The sequence below is a fragment of the Helianthus annuus genome, chromosome 3 (genome assembly GCF_002127325.2).
Source record: "Helianthus annuus cultivar XRQ/B chromosome 3, HanXRQr2.0-SUNRISE, whole genome shotgun sequence".
In the NCBI taxonomy this organism is placed as follows: domain Eukaryota; kingdom Viridiplantae; phylum Streptophyta; class Magnoliopsida; order Asterales; family Asteraceae; genus Helianthus; species Helianthus annuus.
The window spans coordinates 138,456,655-138,475,464 of record NC_035435.2 but is presented as its reverse complement, the minus strand read 5'-3'; the positions used below and the strand labels follow the sequence as shown (position 1 = coordinate 138,475,464).

The 18,810-nt window shown below is 38.6% G+C and overlaps 1 protein-coding gene across 1 annotated transcript; it reads left to right on the top strand.

The window, feature by feature from the left end:
• The first annotated feature begins 3,124 nt into the window (after window positions 1-3,124).
• Window positions 3,125-17,839, top strand: LOC110929503 (E3 ubiquitin-protein ligase UPL1). Its single transcript, XM_022172656.2, has 17 exons — window positions 3,125-3,439; window positions 4,607-4,702; window positions 4,782-4,988; window positions 6,008-12,799; window positions 12,886-13,371; window positions 13,450-13,767; window positions 13,851-14,058; window positions 14,138-14,412; window positions 14,498-14,793; window positions 14,878-15,961; window positions 16,046-16,192; window positions 16,279-16,359; window positions 16,462-16,687; window positions 16,786-16,925; window positions 17,013-17,119; window positions 17,208-17,385; window positions 17,481-17,839. Exons 1-16 carry the CDS (start codon window positions 3,407-3,409, stop codon window positions 17,308-17,310), a joined length of 10,599 nt encoding a protein of 3,532 aa, XP_022028348.1. The 5' UTR covers window positions 3,125-3,406; the 3' UTR covers window positions 17,311-17,385; window positions 17,481-17,839.
• The last annotated feature ends 971 nt before the right edge of the window (window positions 17,840-18,810 follow it).

Here is an 18,810-nt window from a genome sequence, read left to right as displayed (position 1 = left end):
CCTTCGCTAGTGCCAGTCATCGAGATCCGGAGTCTAGATCAACAACAATGATAGGTCATCTTCGCTGTCTTCGCTGACAGACTGGTGCCGGTTATCGAGATCCGGAGTCTAGATCAACAACGAAGATAGGTCATCATCGCTGTCTTCGCTGACTGATCATATTCGTGTCATCGCTGAGTTCGCTAGTGGCCTTGTCAACTATGTCGGCATCAATTCCGGATTTTGTGCAACTGTACCGGGTTAAATTCGCTAGCGAACCTAGCGACGACATGGTTTCGTTTCCGAGAATGGTTTACCAGCGAAGGCAACGCACTAGATCGCACTAGATCGCTACATGAGCGAAATAGATTGTTTTGCTGGTTGCTCGAACTCGCGTTCGAGACTTTTGAACTTCCGCGATCAGGGTTAATTTCGCTATCATCGCTACATTCATCATAAAATCGCTGACATCATAAATTTTTTATTAAACCCTCTTTAAACCCTTGACGGTTAACATCCGAATGATTAGGCATGAGTTTATAAAGGAATCAGATCGTGTGCAGACATTGTAATGTCAGATTTTACTCGGTTTTATACTTGTAACATCTAACACAATCAACAGACTTGTAACATATCAAGAACAATATAGAGTTAATCATACCCGAAACCCACACCATGTTTGAAACATGAACCATTAATCCGAACCGATCAAGAAGTGAAAGCAGTGATTGAGTGAAGGAGCTTACCTGATAATCTTGAGTGGATTTGAATCTTGTGTCGTTTTTATTAGAGTGTCCGGTGATAAGCAAGAACGAAGATGAAAACCGTTTTTGACTTGTTTTGAAAAGTTTAAAAGTAAATGACGGTTAAAAAAAGGATATATATATATGTGAAATTTGATAACCAGCGAAATTATAATTTCGCTGGTATCTTAATTCCGCCGCCAAAAGTGTGATTTCAAACAATTTTAATTTCGCTTGTTGATTTCAAACTTTCTCGTAAAACGTACCCATTTTTGTTTAAAATACTATTTATCTCGTAATATTCACAATTTTGCTAAAATTTGGGCCATTTTGACTCCGAACTTCAAATTTCTTGCTCTGGGAGGTTCCATTTAATGCAGATTTCCTTGAAAAATCTGACGCTCACCGAACTTTCCTGCAGAAGATCATATTGCCAACACTTGCCAAATTCTTTATATATTATTATTATTGTTTACTAACCAGGGCACAAGAAAAACTGCCAGTATGTTTTGCAATGATCAAATCGAGCCAAAAATCTGGTTTTGAATAAGAATCAAGATGAACACACCAAAATATATCAATAAAACTCACTAGAATGATTTGCAATGATGATGATACAATTAGCCCCCAAATCTCTCTAGAATGTGTGTCAACTAAAACCCTAATCATCTCATTCTATTTATAGCCTTTACCATTTTAGGCTAATTACAATTAAGTCCCTAGAGATAATAACTTACTAAAAATAGCACTAAGCATGAAAACTCATTAAACAAGATAATAAATATATTTTGACTACTCAAAATATATTTAATTATCAAAAGCATTATAACTATCGAATCTCGAACTTCCACACGCCATATCTTTCTTCGATCTTCCCGTGTCGACTTGTGCGTTGACTTTGACTTGATGGCGTTGACTTTGTTCACTTGATTCGTTGATAACATTAGACTACACGTTTTAGACCCAACAATAACTCTTATTACTGATGAGATTTTGGCATGATTGTTGTTGTTGCTGTATAGTTCTTACCTTTCGATTAAAACAATATGTAACAAGGATATGGTGTTTTAAGTGCTTGTGTTATATGGCAATCTCGCAGCTGTAGATCTGCCTTTTATTTTGGTTATGTATGTTCCTAACCTCTCGCTGATTTGTTTAATAGAAATGTTAGTTTTGCCTTAAAAACCAAAATAAAACAAAGAGGCAGAGGCTACAACTAATCTCACGTGATTGAAACATGAATCAATTCACAATAAAAAAAAGAACTCTTGGTTTTCTACCCTAACGACATAAAATGGATAGTGCATATTAGGTGACACATTGATAATTACAACCCCATTAATCTCACAGGATAAACATATATAGAACTTTTGGTTCAGTACTCCACCTAGAACTTTTGGTTCAGTACTCCACCTTGACAATAAATAAAACAATCATATCTTATGTCTAATCTTTGCATGTTCTTTTGATGATACATTCAAAAGATATGATCATACTTGTCTCTGTCGACTATTGAGAAATGATTTTACATATTAAAACTATTCATCTTATTATTATATTTTTATCAGCTAATTCACACACCATGTAATCCTAATTATAATATACATTTTTTATCAATCACAAAACTTACACTTTCAAGCTTACATCATACCTTGGTACCGCTACGTTACAACCCGATTCGGTTATTATTTCCATAAATTTATATAACCCTTAAAACAAAAGGTCGGTGGACCAAAATACAAAACAACCCTCAAGTTTCCAAGTTGATTAAGACAGTCCTTGATAAAATAACAAAACAACCCCTAAAGTTTATAACTTGACAAAAAAAAGTTCCTAAACTTTAAGAATTGACATTTGCACCCCGTACACTTTCTAAAAACTTTATAAAATTTCAATTTCACCCTTTGAGTTCTACCTTTTCAAATTTACCCACGTTGTAAATTCATGTTTCAACGTAATATTTTTCAAAAACAAGTAGGCTAAAAAATAATACGCTTTTCATGCGTGTTTTTACGTATGTTTTCAATTGATCTACGTTTTGACATTTTAATGTACGTGCTAGTATAAATTCACATTTCAAGGTAAACGATATAAATTTATGTTTCAACATATTCTTTTTTAAACGAGTCTGGTCAAATATAATACGTTTACATTCGACGGTATAAATTCGAGTTATTGTATGTTTTGACGCCGCTAAGTCTTGATGTAAACGTAAGGGTGGTGTAGTGGTAACGTGGAACACCTACTAAACGAACCAACCCAGGTTCGATTCTGTTTCTTTTGTAACCGCAATACTTTAGATCAGATACATTAAAACATGTTATTTTCATATGGTTAACGGATCACGTAACCGAGTCGCACTATATAAACAATTAACTTCTTTCCCAGAACAACACTAGCTTCATACTGAGTAATTCCCTGTTTCTTCTCTCCCAATTCTCCCCTTATCTTTCATCCCCACATCTATAATATTAATCGCACACCAACACTTTTCAATTTCACTCTGATCAAACACCTAAAAAACCCTCACCTGAAACCCTCAAATCCACAATCGCTTGATTTCCGTAACCTTGATTCGATTCTGTCTGTCACTTATTGATTGTACCTAATACTATCCATACGATCAAACGAACGGATCGCTTGTGTTTTGTGCGTGCAATGCTATTTGTTCTGTTGATTTCAATATGAAGTTGCGAAGAAGGAGGCAATCAGAAGTGGTTAGTGCAGTTATTCCGTTAATTCTACTGTTTTTTATTGTTAGTTGTTGATTGGATTAGGGTTTATTACTTTATTTATTGTTTTAGGGTTTTTTAATTGTTAATTGTTGTTTATTTGGATCGGTTATGATGTTTTAACTAATTTAATGTATGATCCAGTTGTATGATATTTTGAATCAATGGAATATTGTCTGTTTGTATATGTGTGCTTATATTCAGGCTGTAACTTTTTTGATTGATTTGTATGATTATGTATTGCTTTTCATGGAATGCATGTTTGGTTGTGTTCACAAACCCTTCCTGCATCCTTTTAATGGAAGGTATGATCTTGACATGATAATTCGGTACATCGGTGTTTGATGATGGATGATGAATGTGTAATAATGTGTTATATACCATTATATCATACAGGCAATTGAATTGAACTAGAATGTAAGATGCTGATGGAAAAATAATATACCTTTCTTGACGACACGTTGTTTATCTTTTTGATTTGAGTGTGTTAAATCATTTCATTTGCGACTGTTTTGCTTCCTGTATAAGAAATTATATGAAAAAGAGTTGGTATTTCCTTAGAAGTTAGAAACTTTAAACTTTATGCATAGGTTTGGCCCTTATGGGAGAGAAGGAATAAACCTTATTGGAAAGTCTGATCCTTTAAAATGAACATGTGATACATTTCAATGGTGTTCACACTTGAAGGAAATGCTTGTGAAAATAAGTGTACAACATTTCAATTCAGTTCAGTTTCTGAAGCAAACCATGCAAGAAATATAGGGCAAATCTTCTTGCTGGTTGAACACCTTGTGGCTGCATGTTACAACTTGGGGGTCTTTTTCTTCAAATCTCTATACGATTAATGAATTTTGCTTGTATGGTTATCTTGGCGGTGGAACATTCAACTTCTAATGACTGGAAGTTTGGCGTGAATAGTTAAGGTCGTTCTAGTTGTTAGGATTAATCCTGCTTGAGTTGCTGCTACTATTTGACTTACCGGTTTTTTCTTTCTTTGATCTCGTTAATCTCCTGAGTGTAACATTCATGCCATTTCTATTTTACGAATGTTCTTGGATTTCAGATCATGTTTACTTTTTTTTATATAGTTTGATATCTTCAAAATTTGTTGACGCATGTAATATATCTGAATCTCTCTTTATTTTGCATCAGCCTCCTAAAATTAAGTCGTTCATCGATGGTGTAATCGCTGCTCCACTTGAAAATATTGAAGAGCCCTTAAGAAGCTTCTTCTGGGACTTTGACAAGGTGCCTCTACAATCCCATCTTATTTTAATCATAATATTGACTATATCTGAACCGATTGCGATTATTGTCGTAAATACAGGGGGATTTCCATCACTGGGTTGATCTGTTTAATCACTTTGATAGCTTTTTCGAAAAATACATAAAATCTAGGAAAGATTTGCAACTTGAAGATGATTTCTTGGAGTCCGACCCTCCTTTCCCTAGGGAGTCCGTCCTGCAGATTTTGCGTGTTGTAAGGATAATTTTGGACAACAGCACAAATAAGCATTTCTATAGCTCATATGAGGTAATTTTTTTTATAAGTTCTTGACTTATGTTATTTACAGTGCTCTAGAAACCCTTCTTAGGAGCTGATCAGTTGAGGTCTCTTTATTGGCCTCTGAAGAGTTAATCATCCTCTTTAACACTTTGATAAGCAACTAGTAATTGAATTAAGCATTTTACATTAATTAGAAGAGATAAATATACATTTCGAAACTTGTCTTCATCAATCAGTTATTCTCAATCTGGAGTGTATCTACACATTCGTTAGAGAGGTAATTTACATAAAAGGTTTTGTTACATACTTAAATGTTTACAATTTTACATAATCCAAGACTTATTATATAACGAGTAAAGTACACAATTGGTCCCTGTGGTTAACCTAAATTTTGGATTTGGTCTCTAGTTTTCCAAAAGTACACGGATGGTCCCTGTAGTTTGCATTTAGGGACCAAATCCAAAAATTTGGTAAACCACAGGGACCATCCGTGTACTTTACTCTTATATTATTTTGTCAGTAACAAAATCAACTACTTATGTTTTTTTTTTACTTAGCATTAAATTTGCCTAGTAAATTGTACACCGTCAAATTGCGATTAACAACCACTAATATTACAAGTTGATATGTATATTTTTAGAAATCAATCCTATGAACCATAGTTATCAAATGCGCTAGGCGCATAGGGCTCGCCTCTCGCCTAGGCGAGAAGCGCAAAAAAAGCGAGGGCCCGAGAAAAAAAAGCGCAATCAAATAAAAACATTAAAAAAACAAAGTTATGAACCGAAAAAAGCCAAATCCTCAAATTCCAAAAGTTCTCAAATATCATAAACGGTATGAACAATATTGCATGGTAGGTTATAGGTGGTTAGGTTATAATCTTACAATGGTTTACCTCCTTTTATTCTATTTATAGAAATTTGAAGTTCTTTAAACTTAACCATTGCCACTTCAATGCTTTACCTCCTTTTCTTTTTGTGCGTCTAATATTTTTCTCTGTCTATATTATATTGTGTATTTATTAATCCTGGGTTATTATCATGCAGCATCATCTTTCTTCTCTACTGGCTTCCACTGATGCAGATGTGGTTGAAGCCTGTTTGCAAACTCTATCATCGTTCTTAAGGAAATCAACTGGAAAACACATTATAAGAGATGCATCTCTAAATTTGAAGCTATTTGCTTTTGCACAAGGTTGGGGTGGGAAAGATGAAGGGCTAGGATTGGTTGCATGTGCTCTAGAGAATGTATCTGACCCAGTTGCTCACGAGTTGGGTAGCACTCTCCATTTTGAGTTCTATGAAAACTCTGCTGCTGAAAAGTCAACTCAAGGGTTGCAAATAATCCATTTACCGAAAATCAATACTTGTGAAAAATCCGATCTTGAACTTATGCACGGGTTAGTCCAAGATTATAAAGTACCGAGTAATTTAAGGTTCTCACTTTTGACAAGATTGCGTTTCTCAAGGGCTTTTAGTTCCTTCACTGCTCGCCAACAGTACACGTGTATTCGTTTACATGCATTTATAGTTCTTGTTCAAGCATGTGGTGATACTGATGATCTGGTTTCTTTTTTTAACACCGAGCCTGAATTCATCAACGAATTGGTGACACTTTTGAGCTATGAAGATGCAGTCCCCGAAAAAATTCGAATTTTAAGCCTGTTTTCATTGGTTGCTCTTAGTCAAGATCGTTCACGCCAGTCAACCGTGTTGACCGCTGTCACATCTGGTGGACATCGTGGGATATTATCAAGTCTCATGCAGAAGGCTATTGACTCTGCGGTTAGTAAAACTAAATCGTCTGTTCTGTTTGCTGAGGCTCTACTCTCATTGGTTACGGTTTTAGTTTCGTCTTCTTCTGGATGTTCTGCAATGCGTGAAGCAGGGTTTATACCTACCCTTTTGCCTCTTCTTAAAAACACAGATCCCCAGCATTTGCATCTAGTCAGCACAGCTGTACATGTTCTAGAAGCTTTTATGGATTACAGTAATCCTGCTGCTGCTTTGTTTCGAGACCTCGGTGGATTAGATGACGCAATTTCCCGATTGAAAATAGAAGTTTCTTATGTTGAAAATGGTACATTTGCTAGTACTTCAACTGAATCTGAATCGGACGGTATGCAGCCTGTTTATTCTGAAGCTTTGGTATCATACCACAGGAGGTCGTTAATGAAAGCGTTACTGCGCGCTATATCGCTTGGAACATACGCACCTGGAACCACTGCTCGTATTTACGGCTCTGAAGAAAGTTTGCTACCGCAATGTTTACATGTGATTTTTAAAAAGGCTAAAGATTTTGGGGGTGGGATGTTTTCATTGTCGGCAGTTGTAATGAGTGATCTGATTCATAAAGACCCAACTTGTTATTCTATCTTAGAACAAGCTGGACTTCCGTCTGCGTTTCTAGATGCTATAATGGATGGTGTGCTTTGTTCTGCTGAAGCTATAACATGCATACCCCAATGTTTGGATGCTTTGTGTCTTAACAATAACGGTCTCCAGGCTGTCAAAGATCGCAATGCGTTGAGGTGTTTCGTGAAGATATTTACTTCGCGAAGTTATCTTCGTGCCCTTATGGGTGATACTCCTAGTTCATTGTCTAGTGGCCTTGATGAGTTAATGAGACATGCTTCTTCGCTACGTGTGTATGGTGTTGATATGCTGATTGAGATCTTAAAATCTATCGAGAAGCTCGGTTCGGGACCTGAAGTTGCTGAAGCTTGTAGTTCTTCTTCTGTTCCAATGGAAACTGATGGGGAATCGCTTGCAGAACCTTCTGCTGATACGTCTTTGTTGAATGTCGAGTCTTTTCTACCTGATTGTGTTAACAATTTAGCTCGTTTGCTTGAAACTATTCTTCAAAATTCTGACACATGTCGTATATTTGTGGAGAAAAAGGGAATCGAAGCTGTTCTGCAGTTATTTACCTTACCTTTGATGCCTTCGTCTGTTTCTATTGGTCAGAGCATATCGATTGCATTTAAGAACTTCTCTCCGCATCATTCTGCATCTCTCGCTAGAACATTATGTTCGTTCTTGAAAGATCATTTGAAAGTGACGAACGAGCTACTTGCATCTCTTGGAGGCATGCAACTTGCACAGATAGAAGATTCTAGAAGAACAAAGGTGTCAAGATGCCTCTCTAGTCTTGAAGGTATTTTGTCTCTTTCTAATTCTTTATCGAAAGGGACTACAAATCTCGTGTCTGAGCTTGGGACTTCTGATGCTGACGTGTTGCGAGATCTTGGAGTTGCTTATCGGGAAATACTCTGGCAAGTTTCTATAGATTGTGATTCTAAAGCAGATGAAAAACAGAGTAACAAAACAGAGACTGAAAATGTTGGTGTTAATGTTAATAACACTGAAGCTACCATTGCTGCAAGTGACGATGATGCAAGCATGCCGATGGTGAGGTACATGAACCCAGTTTCGATTCGGAACAGTTCACACCCTCACTGGGGTCTAGAACGTGACTTTGTTTCGGTGGTTCGGTCTGGTGAAGGGTTCAGTCGGCGTAGCCGACACGGGCTAGCTCGTATAAGAGGAAGAACCAGCAGACATCTAGAAGCATTACACATTGATCCGGAAGCTTCCATAAGCAACACCGAGACAAGCTGTTCACAAGATATAAAGAAAAAAAGCCCCGAGGCTCTTGTTATGGAAACACTTAACAAACTGGCTTCAACCATACGTTCTTTTTTTACCACTTTAGTAAAAGGATTTCCTTCATCAAATCGTCGAAGGGCTGAAAGTGGATCACTAAGTACTGCTTCCAAGAACATTGGAACTGCATTAGCAAAGATCTATCTTGAAGCATTTAATTTCCCGGGGTACACCATGGGTTCGGGTCTTGATAGTGTATTGTCGGTTAAGTGTCATTATCTTGGAAAAGTGGTGGAACACATGTCAGCGTTAACGTTTGATAATAGGCGGCGAATCTGTTATACGGTCATGATAAACAACTTCTATGTTCAGGGGACCTTTAAGGAGTTGCTAAACACTTTTGAAGCTACAAGTCAGTTACTATGGACATTGCCGTATACTGGTTCGACAGCCGGAAATGAAAATAACGACGGAAACAAACTGTCTCACAGTAAATGGCTACTTGACACATTACAGAGTTACTGTCGGCTTTTGGAGTTTTTCGTTAACTCTACTTTTGTTTTGCCGACAACCTCCACATCTCAAGCTCAGTTACTTGTACAACCGGTGGCTGTCGGGTTATCAATCGGGTTGTTTCCGGTTCCTCGAGATCCAGAAGCGTTTGTTCGAATGCTGCAATCTCAAGTTCTTGATGTAATACTTCCTATCTGGAATCATCATATGTTTCCAAGTTGTAACCCTGGGTTCATTACTACGATTGTGACACTTGTCACTCATATATTCTGTGGTGTTGGTGATGCGAAACGACCTCATGGCAGTGGTGCTGGCGGTGCTAACCAGCGGCTCATGCCGCCACCGCCTGATGAATCCACTATTGCCACCATTGTAGAGATGGGGTTTACTAGGGCTAGAGCAGAGGAAGCGTTAAGAAGGGTTGAAACAAATAATGTTGAGATGGCGATGGAATGGTTGTTTACTCATGCTGATGATCCTGTACAGGATGATGATGAACTGGCAAGAGCACTTGCTTTATCTTTAGGAAACTCATCAGAGACTCCTAAATCAGATAATAACACCGAAAAGTCAACCGATGGTCAAACAGAGACAGTGGAGGCCAAAGCACCAACGCCTCCTATTGATGACATTCTTGCAGCTACTATGAAGTTGTTTCAAAGTAGTGATTCAATGGCTTTTCCCTTAACCGATCTGCTTGTTACTTTCTGTAGTAGAAATAAAGGAGAAGATCGCCCGAAAGTGATATCGTATCTTATCCAACAGCTAAAACTTTGCCCACTGGAAACTTCAAAGGAAACGAGTACACTCTGTATAGTATCGCACACATTAGCATTGATCGTTGCTGAAGATATTACTGCTAGAGAAATTGCTGTGAATAACAGTGTTGTTTCAATAGCCATAGACATTTTAATGAGGTTTTTAACCGGAACCGAGTCACAAAACGAGCTACTTCTAGTTCCAAAATGCATCAGCGCTTTGCTTCTTATTTTGGACAATTTGTTGCAATCCAAACCCAAACTATCATCTGATAGAAAAGAAGGAACAGAAGACGTTGATGATGAAAAGTGCAATAAGTTTGAAAAGATATTTGGTAAATCTACTGGCTATCTGACTGTTGAAGAGGGTAGCAGGGTGGTTAACGTTGCATGTGATCTGATTAAAAAACACGTCCCTGCTACGGTTATGCAAGCAGTTTTATTACTATGTGCTCGTTTGACAAAAACACACACTCTTGCTTTACAGTTTCTTGAAAACGGAGGCATGATTGATCTTTTCGGCATACCAAAGACGTGTTTCTTTCCTGGTTATGACACAGTAGCATCTGCTATCATTCGACATCTCATTGAAGATCCTCAGACACTACAAACAGCAATGGAGTTGGAGGTACGGCAGGCTTTAAGCGGCAGCCGCCATGGCGGTCGTGTTCCTCCGCGTGTATTTTTGACATCGATGGCACCTCTTATTTCTCGAGATTGTGAGATCTTCATGAAAGCAGCAACATCTGTATGCCAGTTAGACACGACGGGTGGCAGAACCGTTGTTGTATTACCCAAAGAAAGAGAGAAAGAAAAAGATAAAGATAAATCAAAAACTTCAGGTGTTGAAATTGGAGCATCGTCTGTACCTGAAAATAAATCTCAAGATGGGCCAATAAAGTGCGTCAAAGCCCAGAAAAAAATTCCTGCTAATCTCACACAGGTTGTTGATCACTTGCTTGAAACTGTAACGAAATACCCTTCATTGAATCCCGAGAAAGACTGCGATAAATTCGATGATGCGATGGAGGTAGATGATTCTGCTGTAATTAAGGGTAAAATGAAGGTCAATGATACAACGAAAGAATTCGACAGCTTGTCAGAAGCTAAAGTGACTTTTGTCCTCAAATTGCTAAGTGATATTCTTCTGATGTATGTACATGCAGCTGGGATACTTCTAAAACGTGATCTGGAAATGCACGGTGGGATTGTACATCATATTATGCATCACCTTCTATATCCTTCTGTAGATAAGATATCCGGATCTGATGAATGGAGAGGGAAGTTATCCGAAAATGCCTCATGGTTTTTGGTGGTTTTGTGTGGTAGATCAAGCGAAGGCCGTAGGCGTGTCATAAATGTACTTGTGAAAGCTTTATCTTCATTTGCCATGTCAGCAAGCAGTTCATCTAAGAACGTTTTATTACCTGACAAAAGGGTGCTTGCTTTTGTTGATTTGGTCTATTCGATTTTATCGAAAAATCCGTCAGCTAGTAATGTACTGGGATCTGGTTGCTCTCCGGATATTGCTAAAGGAATGATTGACGGAGGATTGATTCCTTGTTTATCAAGCATCCTTCAGGTGCTGGATTTAGACCATCCCGATGCCCCAAAAGTTGTAAATATTATTCTTAAATCGTTAGAGGGCTTAACGCGTGCCGCCAATGCAGTGGAGCAACTTGCTTTATCTGAATCGAAGAAAAAGTCTGTTAGTTTGGGTACAACGTATGATAATCAGACGGTTGATACTCCAGTCAATCGGATACCAGTTGTTGGTCAACATGAAATCACTGATACCGATGATGCTGAGCAACATCATGAAGAAACAACTCAAGATGAAGGTGATCACGAATCGAATTTAGACCAGCCTGCAGATCAGGAGTTGAGGATTGAAATGGATGAGATGGAAGATGGTGTGTTAAGAGATTCTGATCAAATCGAGATGACTTTTCATGTTGAGAGTAGGGGTGGTGGCGATAACACTGGTGATGAGGATGATGACATGGCTGAGGATGACGAGGATGATGACGAGGATGAAGATACAGCGGAGGATGGTGCTGCTTTGATGTCATTGGCTGACACAGATGTCGAAGATCATGATGAAACTGGATTAGGTGATGAATATAATGATGACATGGTTGATGAGGAGGAGGACGATGATTACCATGAAAACCGTGTTATTGAGGTGAGATGGCGGGAGGCTCTTGATGGTGTACTTGGTCAAGCGGGACCCGATAGTGCACTTATCGACATTGCTGCAGAGCCATTTGAAGGCGTCAATGTTGATGACCTTTTTGGTCTTCGTAGACCGGTAACCGGCGGTTTTGACCATGGCCGTCGCCATCAGAGTAGAACCTCGGGTACAGACGGGAATAACGGTCTGCAGCATCCTCTTCTATTGAGACCATCATCACAGTCTGGTGAATTAGGTTCAATGCGGTCATCAAGTGGTGGCAGTGGCAGTTCATCTCGGGATTTGGAATCCTTATCCGGAGGGAGCTTTGATGTTTCTCATTTCTACATGTTTGATACTCCTGTTCTTCCGTTCGATCATGTACAATCTACCGTGTTTGGTGACAGAGTTGGCGGTGGAGCTCCACCGCCACTGGCTGACTTTTCTGTCGGTTTGGAGTCGTTACGAGCACCTGCAAGAAGAGGACCAGGTGATGGCCGGTGGACCGATGATGGTCAACCACAAGCTGGTGGTCAAGCTGCTGCTATTGCACAGGCTGTAGAAGAGCATTTCATGTCTCAGTTAAGCACAACCACTCCTTTAGCCAATGATAATCAGCAGGTAGCAGAGGCTGCCGATAACGTTGCTCAGCAGTCTGAATGTCCAGATAATAATAATGACCAAAATGTTAATCAGATAGTCGGAAATGTTGAAGAAACACAAGGACAGACAAGTGGGTCCACAGATAATCACGACAACATGGAAGTTGGTGAAGGAAATGAGCAGCAGGTAGAGTTCGATTATTACTTTGTTCAATTGTATAACTTTTTCTATGATTCCTTTTTAATGTGATTATATATGACGGGTAATTTCAGGAGTTGTCAGCAACTGTTGACGAGACAAGCAATAATGTTCCGAATTCTGGTGACCAAAATGCTGATGTGGATATGAACGTTGCTGGAGGGGACTTGTTACCTTCAGTTGGTGTCATTGAGGAGTCATTATCTGAACAGAACGCCAACATTGATGACGGTCAAACTGGTCAACCAGATGAAACTGTTGCAAGTACAAATGGCATAGATCCAACATTCTTAGAGGCACTACCCGCAGAACTCAGGGCAGAAGTCTTAGCTTCACAACAATCTCAATCAGCTCCACCTCCGGTTTCTGCTCCTGCACCTATTCCTGCTACAGCTGAAGAAATAGATCCCGAGTTTTTAGCTGCACTTCCTCCAGATATCCAAGCCGAAGTTTTAGCTCAACAGCGTGCACAAAGGGTTGCACATCAAGCCGAAGGCCAACCTGTGGATATGGATAATGCTTCAATTATAGCTACTTTTCCAGCTGATCTGCGTGAAGAGGTTTGCATACTTGCATCTTGAAATTTAGAAACTTTACTGTTTGCATACTGTTACTATATTATTTTTGTGTGTTTTTAGGTCTTATTGACATCATCGGAGGCGGTTCTTTCAGCATTGCCATCTCCGTTACTTGCGGAAGCGCAAATGCTTCGGGATAGAGCTATGAGTCACTATCAGGCTCGTAGTTTGTTTGGAAACCATCATAGGGTTATCAACAGGAGGAATGGGTTGGGATTCGATAGGCAGACGGTAATCGATAGGGGTGTTGGTGTTACAATAGGACGAAGGGCATCTTCTGCGTTTTTAGAAAGCTTGAAAGTGAAGGAGGTTGAAGGGGACCCGCTTTTGGATGCTGATGCTTTGAAAGCTTTGATCAGGCTTCTACGATTAGCACAGGTAATGATCAGTTGATCACCCAAACACATGATGAAGTAAATGTTTTTTCTTAATTGTTATGACCGTTGAGCATTTGTTTTCAGCCTCTTGGGAAAGGCCTTCTACAGAGACTCTTCTTGAACTTATGTGCTCATAGTGATACACGTGCGGTTCTTGTTTTCTTGCTACTGGGCATGATGAAGATGGAGACCCAAGGCCCGACAGGTGGATTGACAATGACAGCGGCTAACTCTCAGAGGCTTTACGGGTGTCAGTCTAATGTTGTTTATGGCCGATCACAGCTCTTAGATGGTACAGTTTTCTTTTAGTCCGAAACCCATTTAATTTTCCGAATTTAATATTTGTTGATGCTAGAGAGGGTTTGTTACAGGTCTCCCACCGCTAGTACTGCGCCGGGTGTTAGAGATTTTGACATATCTGGCTACAAATCATTCTTCTGTTGCTAATTTGTTGTTCTACTTTGATTCTTCGCTTGTTCCCGAGTCTTTGAATCTCGATAAAAAGGATGCTAAGGGGAAAGAAAAGGTTGTTGAAGGTGGAGAAATTTCTCTTCCTGTCGGATCCGATGGTGATATTCCTATATTATTATTCGTAAAACTCTTGAATCAACCGTTGTTCCTTCGCAGTATTGCCCATCTGGAACAGGTAGTTTAGAGTTTAGACTGTACTTTTGTTATTATTTGGGCTTTATTGTTGTTAGGTTTGACATTTCTTATATTTTGTTGTGCAGGTTATGGGTCTACTTAAAGTGGTTGTATACACTGCTGCTTCAAAGTTAGAAAGCCAATCTCATACTGAACAAGTTGAACCCGAACCCGAACCCACTTCCCAACCGCTGCCCGACAATGAATCTGCTAATAATCCACATGGAGATTCTTCTTCAGCAGAACCTCGTCATGATGATAAACCTGCGGGTGATGAATTATCTACATCAGATGACCAGAAAAGTGTCAACATTCATAACATCTTCATGAAGCTTCCACAATCGGATCTTCATAATCTATGCAGTCTTCTTGGCCACGAGGGGTATTATTAGTTTCCAATGAATATTTTGTTTTTCATTTATTTTTATTTTGGTGTTGCACAAATTAATCTTCTTTTTTTTGCTAGGCTATCGGATAAAGTATACATGCTTACTGGTGAAGTTCTGAAGAAACTAGCCTCAGTTGCTCCATCACATAGAAAGTTCTTTATTGTAGAGCTTTCTGAGTTAGCTCACGGTCTTAGTGGGTCCGCCATTCAGGAACTCGTTACGCTAAGAAACACACACATGTTGGGTCTTAGTGCGGGGTCCATGGCTGGGGCTGCCGTTTTACGAATCATGCAAACCCTTAGCACACTCAATGTACCTGATATCGATAAAAATGATGACAATCAGGAGCACGTTACCATGTGGAAATTAAATACTTCACTTGAACCTTTATGGCAAGAATTGAGTGAGTGTATAAGTGCAACAGAAACACAGCTCGTTTCTTCAGTTATTTCGAATTCTAATACAGTCGAGCGTGTGAATGTGCCCGAGGCTTCATCGATATCTCTGCCACCTGGCACTCAGAGGCTTTTGCCTTTTATCGAGTCCTTTTTAGTCCTATGTGAAAAACTCCAAGCAAATAATTCCAGCCTACAACAAGATGATGCGTATGCAACATCAACAGCACGGGAAGTGAAGGAGTTTTCTGGAAATTCATCACCAAGTGGGACCGGAATCGATGGTGCTGTAACGTTTTCTAGGTTTGCTGAGAAACATCGGCGGCTATTAAATGCTTTTGTCAGACAAAATCCCGGGTTGTTAGAGAAGTCACTTTCTATGATGTTGAAAGCACCAAGGTTAATTGACTTCGACAACAAAAAGTCGTATTTCCGTTCTAGAATCAGGCAGCAACATGATCAACACTTAACAGGCCCATTACGAATAAGTGTTCGCCGAGCTTATGTTCTAGAAGATTCCTACAATCAGCTGCGCATGCGGCCCACTCAAGACTTAAAAGGCCGGTTAAATGTCCATTTTCAAGGTGAAGAAGGTATCGATGCTGGCGGTTTGACTAGAGAATGGTATCAATTGTTATCTAGAGTCATATTCGATAAGGGAGCTTTACTTTTCACAACCGGAGGAAACAACGCAACCTTCCAGCCAAACCCTAATTCCGTCTATCAGACCGAGCATCTTTCCTACTTCAAGTTTGTGGGCCGAGTGGTACTTTCTCGAAAAAACAAAACTTATCTTCTTCTGATAGAATTTATTTTTCTAATTGTTGTATAATGATGTTTTGTGTCGTAGGTTGCTAAAGCCTTGTTTGATGGACAACTCTTGGATGTTTACTTCACTCGGTCTTTCTATAAGCATATTCTTGGTGTGAAGGTAACATATCATGATATAGAAGCTGTTGATCCTGATTATTACAAGAACTTAAAGTGGTTGCTCGAGGTAAGTGCCTTTAAAATACGTCTTCTACTTTTTTTCCTTTATACTTGCATTTTTATATTTTTAACACTACTGTTTTTTCGTATCAGAATGATGTAAGTGACATACTGGACCTGACATTTAGCATGGATGCTGATGAAGAAAAACACATTCTTTACGAGAAGACAGAGGTGCGTATCTAAAAATGTCTAGAAATCTGATTCCACCAAGAAAATTAGCATTAAATTAAATGTTAACGTTTGTTTGTTTGTTCTTTTTCTGATATGGTAAAGGTTACTGATTATGAGCTAAAACCGGGTGGACGGAACATAAGAGTAACAGAAGAAACAAAGCATGAATATGTGGATCTTGTTGCCGAACATATACTTACAAATGCAATACGTCCTCAAATTAATTCCTTTTTGGAGGGTTTTAACGAGTTAATACCACGTGACCTCATTTCTATTTTCAACGATAAAGAGCTTGAGCTGCTAATAAGTGGGCTTCCAGAAATCGATTGTGAGTTATCTGTTATCCGACCTACTTGTTTAATAAAACTTTTCATAATTTGTATCTGAAGATCGTTAAGGTAACCAACCAACCTCTTGTTGTTGCAGTTGATGATCTTAAGGCCAACACTGAATATACAGGATACACCATAGGTTCTAGTGTAGTTATGTGGTTTTGGGAGGTTGTCAAAGCGTTTAACAAAGAAGACATGGCTAGATTGCTTCAATTCGTCACTGGTACATCAAAGGTATTGTAAAGATTGCTGTGATTATCATAATTTTGCTAGAAGTTAAATATAATCACCTGACGGCTAATACATGTATGTTTGTCCCAGGTGCCATTGGAAGGTTTTAAGGCATTGCAAGGCATATCGGGCCCACAAAGATTTCAAATTCACAAAGCTTATGGAGCTCCAGAGAGGCTGCCATCAGCACATACTTGGTTTGTTTTTTTCTTTTTTTTTTTTTTGTTTTTTTCTTTTTGATGCAATTTTATGCTTCTTTAACTCACTTGTAATTTCTTTTATCAGCTTCAACCAATTAGATCTTCCTGAATACATGTCAAAAGAACAGCTTCAGGAGCGGTTACTACTTGCTATCCATGAAGCTAGTGAAGGTTTCGGGTTTGGCTAGCGATGCTATGGTGTAGGGAGTAGGGATAGGGAGTAGGGACCCCTAGCATCCGCCATCACTATGTTATGTATAGATGTTAGTTTCACTCCTTCACTCTATTTTTATACCAGTTTTTCTCCAACATAAAAATGTAGTTCTATAAATATATTGACAGTTTGGTGCTTTCTCAGATAAAGAAGGAACATTGATTATGCATCGCGATGCAATTTGAAAAACGTGAAAAGAGTCACTAATGAAGTCGAGCAGTGGTTTTCGGGTGGCTCTATTTTGTAGCATGGATATGCGATCTTTTTTCGGGTTGATTTCGCTTCATGCAACCGGAATAATATGAGAACATAAAAAGGCTTCATGTAAATCCTAGCCCTCTTTTGGCTGGTAGCTCTTGGTCAATTTGCTTTTGTGATTCATGTTACCAAGTATTTGAAGCATTGTGAAACCATGTTTGGTTCATTTTCTAACTGCCAAAGGCTTCCACCATGTTAGTTATTTATTAGTTATTTTATTTTACATATATCGTTATTTTTATGAATATAGCTTTTTAAACATAATGTATTTTATATTATTTAGTTAATCATAAATATAGTTATTATACTATTATTAAGCCGTTACGTTGCACATGTTGTCGTAAAACTGTGTCAAGTAGTACCAATGCTATTCCATTGTTAGCGAACACCAACACCGGAAAAACTCGTAAAAACAAAATAAATAAAAACAGGAAAAAATAACATCAAGTGAAAAACAGACGTAAAATCTTTGAATCATGCACGCTCGTTGCAGAGAAATTAAACTGAAACGTAAAACATAGAAAAAAATAACTAAGTCAATCCAAGACCCGCGCGTTGCGACAAGTTTATCAAACGGAGAAAATAGATGTGTTGCGATGGGCCAGTCAAACGGAAAAAAATATACGTAAAAATGTTGAACCGCACACGCACATTGCGTTGCGGTGCGTTAACTCACAAAATTTAGAACGAAACGAAAAACTTGGGAAAGATAAAAAGTATGGTGGACCAAAATTGAAAATAAAAAATAGTAGGGGTTAAATTGCAAAAGATGAAAAGCTTGTGTTAAAAGTAAAAAAAAGGGTCTAAATTGCAAAAGAAGAAAAGTTTTGGGTTAGAAATGAATTAATTCTTTTCATATTAGTTCAAGAGATATTAATAATTCATTAGATATTAGCCCATGGCTTTATAGCCTAGTAGCATCTTGGGGGTGAGATAAAACTTTGGAACCAATAGGTCCTGAGTTCGATTCCCACAAGGGGGGTTTTTCCATATTTATTGGGTTTCCCCCTGAATTGGTGTGTAGGCATTATGCCTAGTGGAGATGGATATGATCGGGTGGTTCTGCTGGTGGCACGATGATACTCCAGTGGTCCTTCAGTGATCCAAATTTGCTGTTCAAAAAAAAATTCATTAGATATTAGATTTAAATATTAATAATATCTATATATATTCTAAAGTTTAGTTATATGTTCTATTTTAAAACCAAAATTTATGG

Excerpts from the sequence above, each read along its gene's own strand:
- LOC110929503 (XM_022172656.2), top strand. The coding sequence starts at position 3,407 with ATGAAGTTGCGAAGAAGGAGGCAATCAGAAGTG. Across the intron at positions 3,440-4,606 it reads GAAGGAGGCAATCAGAAGTG|CCTCCTAAAATTAAGTCGTT; the intron begins GTTAGTGCAGTT and ends ATTTTGCATCAG. Across the intron at positions 17,120-17,207 it reads CTGCCATCAGCACATACTTG|CTTCAACCAATTAGATCTTC; the intron begins GTTTGTTTTTTT and ends TTCTTTTATCAG.